The sequence below is a fragment of the Oncorhynchus mykiss genome, chromosome 5, assembly GCF_013265735.2.
Source record: "Oncorhynchus mykiss isolate Arlee chromosome 5, USDA_OmykA_1.1, whole genome shotgun sequence".
Taxonomy (NCBI): domain Eukaryota; kingdom Metazoa; phylum Chordata; class Actinopteri; order Salmoniformes; family Salmonidae; genus Oncorhynchus; species Oncorhynchus mykiss.
In genome coordinates this window covers 93701112-93710682 of record NC_048569.1, presented here as the reverse complement: position 1 = coordinate 93710682, position 9571 = coordinate 93701112, and the positions used below count along the sequence as shown (strand labels likewise).

Genomic DNA, 9571 nt, shown 5'->3' with positions numbered 1-9571 from the left:
AGATTGCTAACTAGCGTTAGCACAATTGCTGACTAGTTTCCTTCATACTGGATGCAGAGACAAAAAAATGGTATCCATGAGTTCATCTGACTCTTGAGAAGTCGATAAAGGACTTAATTGCCAAAATCACAAAGTAGCCCATAAAATGTTGGTTTTGTACACAGTTTCAAACAACTGTAAATACAATTTTTGGCTTATTGAAAATATATTTAACACCGGTTTACATAGTACCGTGGCTCCCAAACTATGGGGCCGAGGAGTCGGCAAGGAGGCCCCCCCCCCTAAGTTGTAATAGTAGAATGCACAAGGTGCAATTCCGAAATCGGGTAGTGCATCATCAGTTCCTCTTGTGATGTTTAGTCATTGTATACCTTAGAGAGTTCTGGAAGTGGGGCCTGAGTGAAAAACTGTGGGAACCCCTGACATAGTACAATGATTCTGTACTACACTCTGAGTGCTTATTTTGTCGCATAAACTCAGACCCCCCCCCCCTCCTATTAGAATTTGAAGTGTTATGTGAGAGTACATCCTTGGGCTAGCTAGCTAACGTTATTCATATAAACCCTGTAGTGGTAATTTACCAGCATTATTTGCATTTCTATAGTGTTATGAACATACCCACTGTATCGTATTCCTCAGATAAATACCAGCTTTGAATGTGCCCCTTGTTGCAGAGGAGCAATAAGAAATGTGACAGATGTGGAGTGGCAGAATGACCGTTTATATCCGGAACATAGATTCGCCAGCTATGTGTTTCCAACGAAATCTGTTGAACGTACAACTTATTTCCTGTTTTGTTAAAAAAAAAAAAACGACCCATCCTAGGAAATGCGTTTGAGAAGTTGCGCTATAGGGTGAATATTTAATTTGCGCTATAAGGTATAATTTAGAGTGGAACCATGGATCCTGAGATTTTACGAAACAACTCTGCTCAACCAGCGAGGAGGTCGACAAGGCAATCGATGAAAGGTTTGTCAGCCAGGCTGCTACCCTAATCCTATCTACATAACCGAGCTAGCTAGCCAGTCTTCCGTTTCCTCTAGCTGTTTCCGCAAACTAGATAACACACCCACAAGTAAAAATGGGCTATATCGTAAAAATGCATGAAAACAAACATTTGCTAGTTAACACGATGTTTTAACATGTTAGTTAGCTAGTTAACTTAGCTATCTCTTTATTAGCATTTATTAAAATAATTAACATGGTCCTCATTAAATAGCCTAACCGGAGCTAACGTTTCTCATTCATTACAAACTTAGCCTTTCCGATTTAATTAGTTATGAGTTAACTAGCTAAGTTAATGGTTAACCAGTCAATAATTTGGAAGTCAGCAGTCCGATATATCCAGCTTGGATGTAACTTTTAGCTGACGTTATTGTCACTCACTAAACTCCTTTTCTCGCCCTTGCCAGCAGTTACTTTAGAGTTGGCACCCAGAGGTCCGCTGAAGAGGAGGAGGGAAGAGATCAAGCTCCCATCCACACCTGTCAATGGCTCCATGGAGGACGATGGTAAAAGTCAATAGGCTACTAGTCGTAAAGGCTTGCGGAGGTTAAACAGATGATTGAGATTGTAGTACTTCTTTATCTACTGCTTTCCTTTCCCAACTCAGAGTCCCCTGGCAAGAAGAATAAGTCAGAGATTGGAGTGGCAGGGGATGGCAGTTGTGATGAGGATGAGATGGATGTCCAGGAGACCACTGGGGATGAAGATCTGGACTCGGAGCAGAACGAGGAACAGGAGATGAGTGCCGAGGAAGACTCCTCCCATCACAATGTCACACAGCATAAACGTGAGTTTAGGAGGACCACATTACCGTTCACCCCAACCCGACCAAATTCACAAATAGGAAACATAACTGATTCTTGATGCTATTTTTCCTTAGCCCACTTAAAGGTGCAGTATGCAAAAATCGCTCCACCATTTCCTGGTTGAAAAAACTAGTTTGCCATATTTCAGTTTGTGACAAAAAAAAGCAGTTATAGTGTAGAGAATCATTGTATCATCTAAACTGCTATGAAATATAATTTCAATAACCACAAATATTGTATATTCAGCTGTTTGAAGCTGGTGTACAAACCCCAAAGTAAAAGACACACACACACACACACACACAAAAACGTAATAACGGGAAGCATAGAAATGCTTTCATTGGGGAAGACAGATCTATAACTCACATTTCTATGTGATTTTGATTGGTATGCCCAAAAAGTTACATATTGCAGCTTTAATGGTGCATTCTAGGCTTGATGGTTGTCCTGTGGCTTACCCATCCTGTAACAGGTCCCTTTGATACAACTTTGATGGGGCACATGAATGTGAACGTACCGAAGACGGTCGGTGTTGGCTCCCAAGAGATTGTAGATCCCAGGTTGTACCTACTGAGTCGCAGTTCCATTCATACAACCGAGGAGCTGAAAACAGATCTGTTTAAAACCAAGAGAAGTAGGACCTCATTTTAACTTGTAATCTTAACGATCTCTAAAGATCAGAGAATATCAAACTGAGATTTTTCTCTAAAGGGCTTTTCATGTGTTTTGTTTTCAGTGGACATGTCAAGAAGAGCTGCGTCTGGTACCAAGACTGCAACCCAACTCAGACCCCTGGAGAACCGACCAGAGGTTTTGATTTACAAGACTAGCAGCATGGCACAGTACAAGGAGAATATGGAGAGGAAAGGCAAAAAAACTGGTAAGAGGACAGAGCTAATGTAGTTTTCCTAGTCAATCTAAAGTGTTGTGTATTTTAACATTGTCTTCTGTGTAGGATTGCCCAGCGCTAACCATTATAGCATGAGAGGTTACCCCACCTCTGAAGAGTCCTACACATCGAGCTGTCGGGTGAACAATATTCCTACTCGAAAACAAACTACCAAACTCAGAAAACAAGGTACCGTTATGTATACTGGTGCAGTTTTATTGAGGAAGTAGTGTTTGAGATTATTTCAGTATTATTTCAATATGAATATTCTTCTATTTTAAGATATTAAGAAATCAGCTGTTATCAAGGCAATTCCTGGGAAAGCTTTTGGGGGTAAGTTAAAAAATTTATATATTTTTTAAAAATCTCTCCTTGAATTGTCTTAAAGTAGGAGTCATTTTAATATTATTTATATTTGCATTTGTTTCTGGAATTAAACATGGTCATCTTCTCATCCCTGCAGGGTACATGTGGAAACTGTGTCAGGCTCTGGTGCTGCTTGTCTCTGGTGTTCTGGGTCTCCTGGCCTACCAGCACTTCTCACTGCCCTTCGGACCTTCAGGGGGTGGAGATCATCCAGCCTGGCCTGTGAGAGAGGGGAAGTTTGTTTCTCAGTTATCTGCTCTGGAGGCCCTGTTCCCCGGGCAGCGCTCTGAGCTGTGGAGGAGGAGCAGGATCCACCTGGAGAGGCACCTCCAGACGGCCCGGCCAACGGAGCCAGTCAGCCTGATGCTGACAGCAGGCCGCAGGGGGGAGAAGACGCTGCACTGCCTTGCCCTGCATCTGGCCTCCGCCTTCTCCTCTGCCCTCAACGCCTCCTCCATCCACATCGACGGGGCCAGCAAAGCTGGCCAGGACAGCGACCAGGTCAAGCTGGACATCGACACCCAGCTGGGGGAAGCCTTCGAGGGGGACCAGCCCGTAGCCGTCATCCACCGCTTCGAGGAGCTGCCCCCAGGTTCCACGATCATATTCTACCGCTACTGTGACCACGAGAACGCAGCCTACAAAGAGGTGTTCCTGCTCTTCACCGTGCTGCTGCCTGAGGAGGAGTTAGGGAAGGAGCTCAGTCTGAATGAGGTTGAGGAGAGGGTCCAGGATTATATTACAGACACCTTTGTGGAAAGTAACAGCTCAGACAAGCCTGGTTCCTATAATCGGATGGACCTGGACAAGCTGAGTGGACTATGGAGCCGTATCTCCCACCTGGTCCTGCCTGTGGCAGTAGAGGAGAGGATAGAGCAGGGAGGATGCATGGACTGAACTGGCAGCTACAGGAGACGTCTGGCTAGGTAGGAGCAGGCTCGCTGGGCTGGGCTCCTCTCCGTCTTTATGGAGCTCTGGAGAAGCTGTGGCTCTGTAGCTGAGGGGTGATGGTATGAAGACACACCCAGGTGCTCTGTGGGGTTTTTAGACTTCACAGGTGAACTCTAGGACCTAGAGGTGATATCTTCCAGAGGTCATATGCTCTTAATAGAGATTTCTATGCTGACAGATCCAAACCAACATTTAATATTCTGCCCAACTGCACTGTTTAGTTTTAACTGAGATGTCCTCTCTTTCTGGTCCTCTTGTCATATTTCTGATCATTTCACAACTGCCAGCTGCTGTAATTACAGAGTGACGGTCTGGGTTGAGGAATCGGGAAGTAATTACAGAGTGACGGTCTGGGTTGAGAAATCGGGAAGTAATTACAGAGTGACGGTCTGGGTTGAGGACATCAGTTTGTTGTGGGTGGTTTTTATTTCAGACCCAAAGTTTGCTTTATAGGGAAGATGTACAGCATTGATTTTTATAATATGATGTCTAATTTCACGTTTTTCTTGTTTTGTCTTTTCTACTGAAAATGAAATGAAATCGTTACCTTGAAAAAAAGATTCCTTTTGCTATTCAATTTAAAGTGTTTTGTTGATGCATGAAATTTAATCTGAGTCTAAATTCCAGGATTTCACCACTGATCCACGCATTGGTAAAATGACTAACTGAGTTCCTTTTCTGCTGTTCAACGCTCATGTATACATATTTTAAAAATATCATTTCAATACCTCCATTCCCTGCATATTTGGCTGAAATGTCTTGCACTAATTCTCTGGTTTTACATTTTCAACCAACCAGCTCACCTCGAGGATTGGCAGACATGAAGACGGAAATAATCGTAATTTGGGATGCTGCGTTAGGTTTGTCTCTCTCTATCTATCTCTCTCGCTCTCTCTCTCTGTGTGTGTGTGTGTGTGTGTGTGTGTGTGTGTGTGTGTGTGTGTGTGTGTGTGTGTGTGTGTGTGTGTGTGTGTGTGTGTGTGTTATAGTGTAGTATTTGCTTAATGAAAAATATTATTAGATGACTATATTGGGAATATTTTGAAATAATTGTTAAGTGGTAGTTCTATTTTTATAGGACAAGTTGGACGGGGGGGGGGGGGGGGAGGGGGGTTACAGAGAAGAGATGTTGAATATGATATTTTCACATGGAAATTCCAATAATTCTGTGAGGAGAGGGATCGCTGTAATTTATCAGAGATTCTTACTGCTATGATGCTTTTTTTTTTTTTTCCAAAATGCTTGTGTGTCTTAATGAAGTAAACAATTCTAGATTATTCCAGAATAAGTGTTGGCATAATTTAGCAGTATAATCTGAACTGATTGAAACAGTCAATCAAAAAATGGATATTACATAACTGGTATTGCCAGTCAGACATTGTGCCTTTTTTTATATAGAATATTTTAATTGGTGAGATTTAGATTATATTTGATACGTTGTACCAAATTACTCGGTGATGAAGATGAATATTGAACCAAGTAATTGAACAACAATGTCCCAGAACCAACTATTTTCTTTCCACTGAGAAATATTTTCTAGTTTATGCTCTGTTGTTGTAACTAAGATATTTTGTATTTTGCTTTCCCCTGAATAAGTATGTTCTCTTTGATTTGTTTTTGGTTGTCCTATAATAATAAAATATTTTTTAATAGTTGCTTATTGACTTTATTAATCTGAGGGGATATGTTTTTCTTAGCTTGAGGAACAAAGTTATGGTGTCATGATACGATTATTCACATGTTATCCACAGGGAAGCACTTCCAAGAGCGTTACTAGTGGTCTTTTTGCAGGAAGTCTCTTCATTTTATATTATCTGTGGCCAGTTCCCCTCACTAATGGGCTGGTAATGATGGCTTATTTTTAGAATCGCTCATTGAGGGTTGAGTGTCAAAAGGAAGAGCTGAATGTCAAATATGTGAACACTTGAACAGTGACATCGGTAGAAAATAAACTGTCTTTCCCTGAATAAAACCTACAGTATCTTGTGGAGTAACAGAACAACAGACAATCTTCCAAGGCAGTTACCGAAAGGGGATTTTTCTCAACTGACATCCTATGGCGACGTTATCGTAACCTCATTTAACTTTGTGACTCTTGTACATGTCGTGATATCACGCACCGTGACAGCCCTATTCTCATCCACCAGTTGACTCATCCAGCAGTTATCCTGTGAGTAAGGTTATGACAGCCCTATTCGCATCCACCAGTTGACTCTTTCTCTAGCAGTTATCCTGTGGGTAGGGTTATGACAGCCCTATTCTCATCCACCAGTTGACTCTTTCTCTAGCAGTTATCCTGTGGGTAGGGTTATGACAGCCCTATTCTCATCCACCAGTTGACTCATCCAGCAGTTATCCTGTGAGTAAGGTTATGACAGCCCTATTCTCATCCACCAGTTGACTCTTTCTCTAGCAGTTATCCTGTGGGTAGGGTTATGGCAGCCCTACCTCCAGAACCAATCTTTGGGAACAGGAGGCTTTCAATGATGGAGGTTAAAACTAAACTTGGTGGGGCCTTCCGAGTGGCGCAGCGGTCTAAGGCACTGCATCGCAGTGTTGTACCCTCACTACAGCCTGGGGTTCGATCCCAGACCATGTCAGAACCGGCCGTGACCGGGAGTCCCATAGGGCGATGTACAATTGGCCCTGCGTCGTCCTGGTGAAGGGAGAGTTTTCCCTTGGTTCATCGCGCTCTAGCGACTCCTTGTGGCGGGCCGGGCTCCTGCAGGCTGACTTCAGTTGTCAGTAGAACGGTGTTTCCTCCGACACATTGGTGCGGCTGGCATCCGAGTCAAGCGAGCGGGTGTTAAGAAGCATGGCTTGGCGGGTCATGTTTTCGGAGGATGCATGACTTGCCGCTCCCCTCTCCCGAGCTCATTGAAGAGTTGCCGCAATGAGACTATCACAAAAAGCGGTAAAAAAAACCTGACCTTGGTGTTGAGTAGAAAGTAGAAACAATAGCTGTTCTCATAAGATGTTTCCTGTTGATAAGGCAAAAATAAACAGAAACATGCTGATGTTGAAGGAGGAAGACATTTTAATAAATCAAGACTTCTCCACTTTGTATAAAACTCTGGTCATTATATTTCTGCTCCACTGGTTTAAATATGTATTACAAAACAAAAATATCTGTCCTTCACTGAGAGAAGGGGTCAGAGGTTATGTTCGAGTTTCTGCACCATTGACTTTTTATGAAATGGGGCGGGGCTGTGAAATTAGGTAACACTTTATTTATTCAACAAGCCTATCACAGAAATGACTTTATTGTAGAATGTTCCTTTGAAATAATATTTAGAATTTGTCTGAGGTTGGGGTCCCGACCTTGGTATAGAGTGATTATTAACTACCCAGGAGACTCTTTTTATGGAATAGTCACACCCCACCAGATATGGAAAGCCATATTTCTATTTAATGGTGGCCTAGGAACAGTGGGTTAACTGCCTGTTCAGTGGCAGAATGACAGATTTGTACCTTGTCAGCGGTGGTGATTTGAACTTGCAACTTTCCGGTTACTAGTCCACCGCTCTAACCACTAGGCTACCCTGCCACCCCAACTGACTTAAAGGTTAAATAAACATTTTTTTTAATCATCCGGTTTGATAGAGGGGATCTCCAGCCTCTTGTTTTAACCTGTCCGTCACTTTCCTTCTCAGTAAGGCTGTTTCCCTGTTGATTAGGTTGTTGAATTAATGTCATGATAGACTCATATATTAAATCTACTAATTTACCTCAGATCTCAAAAGAGTGTTTTAGTTGTTTTGTCTGAACATGAAACAAGCCAAACAGATATGTTTGCATTACTCCATTTCCTGTTAATTAAAATTAGGCCAGACAAATTCTAAATATTATTTCAATATTTTTATTCTTTAGATTATGAAATATGCTCATCTGTGCCATCTGAAAGATTATCATTTCTACATAAGAGCTTAATTTAACTTAATTTTTTTTACAAAATTGCAAAACATTTGAACAAAAACACAGCCATTGTTATTCTGTATGTTATATCAGTGTGTGTATGTTTGTGTGTGTCTACAGATTAAAACATGTCCCAATGTCATTGTTCCTGGGTTTGCGTGTGAGGATGTTGGCAGGCCTGGGAAGACAGGAAGGAGTCTGCTGAAGAGTGCCCTGCAGTGGGGCCAAGAACTGCCTGGCCTGCTGTAGAGTGTATGAACTGACGTGAATTCCCCCTCATCTCAGTCGTCAGTTCCACTGGAGCTCTTGCAGACTACAGTCACAGGAGACTACTGAAGAGGACAATGGAGTACCTGCAATCCTATCACTGTTTACTCTGCTACCTTCTGCTGGCTCTTAGAGGTACCCATCCTCCATTCTACTTTTTCTTAAATACATGTATTAACAATAATGTAATAACTAATTTAAGATTTTTGTAAAACAAAGATATCTATAAGACTGTAAAAAAAAAAAAAATCCACATTCAATACACCATGTCATTTACTGTTGCCGGTTATAACTTTTATTTAGATCCTGCACTCTGTGCTAAAGAGATCACTGTTAGCCCAGCCAAACCCGTTGTCAAGGTGGGAGATGCTGTGACCTTGATCTGTGAGACAACCTGCTCCCAAGGCAAACCACGCTGGATGAAACTAGACGAGAGCGATGTCACTCAGAATACCACAAAAAACAGAAGTTATCTCCATATTGCAAATGTACACCCGAATCACGAGGGAAAGTATACCTGCACAGAAGAAAAATGTAGGACACAGAGGAAGGAAACAATCCAGCTCAGAGTTTACTGTAAGTTACTGACCTGGGATCATTTATGTAGGTCCATGGGTTTCAAAGTCAGCTTCTCTACCCCTTAATGATTACATATCGGCTCAGATACTCTCTTCTCTACCCCTTGATGATTACATACCGGCTCAGATACTCTCTTCTCTACCCCTTAATGATTACATATCGGCTCAGATACTCTCTTCTCTACCCCTTAATGATTACATATCGGCTAGTTAAAGTTACTCTCTTCTCTACCCCTTGATGATTACATATCGGCTCAGATACTCTCTTCTCTACCCCTTAATGATTACATATCGGCTCAGATACTCTCTTCTCTACCCCTTAATGATTACATATCGGCTAGTTAAAGTTAATCTCTTCTCTACCCCTTAATGGTTACAAATCGGCTCAGATACTCTCTTCTCTACCCCTTAATGATTACATATCGGCTAGTTAAAGTTACTCTCTTCTCTACCCCTTAATGATTACATATCGGCTCAGATACTCTCTTCTCTACCCCTTAATGATTACATATCGGCTCAGATACTCTCTTCTCTACCCCTTAATGATTATCTCTTCTCTACCCCTTAATGATTACATATCGGCTAGTTAAAGTTACTCTCTTCTCTACCCCTTAATGATTACATATCGGCTCAGATACTCTCTGCTCTACCCCTTAATGATTACATATCGACTAATTAAAGTTACTCTCTTCTCTACCCCTTGATGATTACATATCGGCTCAGATACTCTCTTCTCTACCCCTTAATGATTACATATCGGCTCAGATACTCTCTTCTCTACCCCTTAATGATTA

The 9571-nt window shown here is 41.9% G+C and overlaps 2 protein-coding genes across 25 annotated transcripts in view; both read left to right on the top strand.

Annotated features, from left to right (window-relative positions):
- Positions 1-745: 745 nt before the first annotated feature.
- On the top strand, positions 746-4967 carry si:dkeyp-82a1.6 (torsin-1A-interacting protein 2). Of its 3 annotated transcripts, XR_002473667.2 has the most exons (9): positions 747-969; positions 1413-1511; positions 1613-1792; positions 2284-2445; positions 2548-2691; positions 2767-2889; positions 2983-3033; positions 3164-4208; positions 4240-4967. XR_002473667.2 is itself a non-coding variant. In XM_021604800.2 (8 exons), the coding sequence occupies exons 1-8, from the start codon at positions 900-902 to the stop codon at positions 3961-3963; spliced, it is 1626 nt and encodes a 541-aa protein (XP_021460475.2). In that variant the 5' UTR covers positions 746-899; the 3' UTR covers positions 3964-4967. The 3 variants fall into 3 exon arrangements, 2 of the variants coding, with proteins under 2 accessions (XP_021460475.2, XP_021460474.2); XM_021604800.2 differs by having other exon boundaries at positions 746-969; positions 1416-1511; positions 3164-4967; XM_021604799.2 differs by having other exon boundaries at positions 3164-4967.
- A 3170-nt stretch (positions 4968-8137) lies between these two features.
- LOC110524842 (uncharacterized protein YGR130C) overlaps positions 8138-9571 on the top strand; it is a 49683-nt gene continuing 48249 nt past the window's right edge. For all 22 annotated transcript variants that reach the window (XM_036978860.1, XM_036978861.1, XM_036978859.1 and 19 more), the window contains exons 1-2: positions 8138-8334; positions 8503-8775. In XM_036978860.1, the coding sequence (XP_036834755.1) occupies positions 8277-8334; positions 8503-8775 (331 nt within the window). In that variant the 5' untranslated portion in view covers positions 8138-8276. The remainder of the gene's footprint in view (positions 8335-8502; positions 8776-9571) is intronic.

Coding starts and splice junctions, on each gene's coding strand:
- si:dkeyp-82a1.6 (XM_021604799.2), top strand. CDS start 900: ATGGATCCTGAGATTTTACGAAACAACTCTGCTCAACCAGCGAGGAGG. Junction 2,890..2,982: donor TACCAAACTCAGAAAACAAG/GTACCGTTATGT, acceptor TTCTATTTTAAG/ATATTAAGAAATCAGCTGTT. Junction 3,034..3,163: donor TCCTGGGAAAGCTTTTGGGG/GTAAGTTAAAAA, acceptor TCATCCCTGCAG/GGTACATGTGGAAACTGTGT.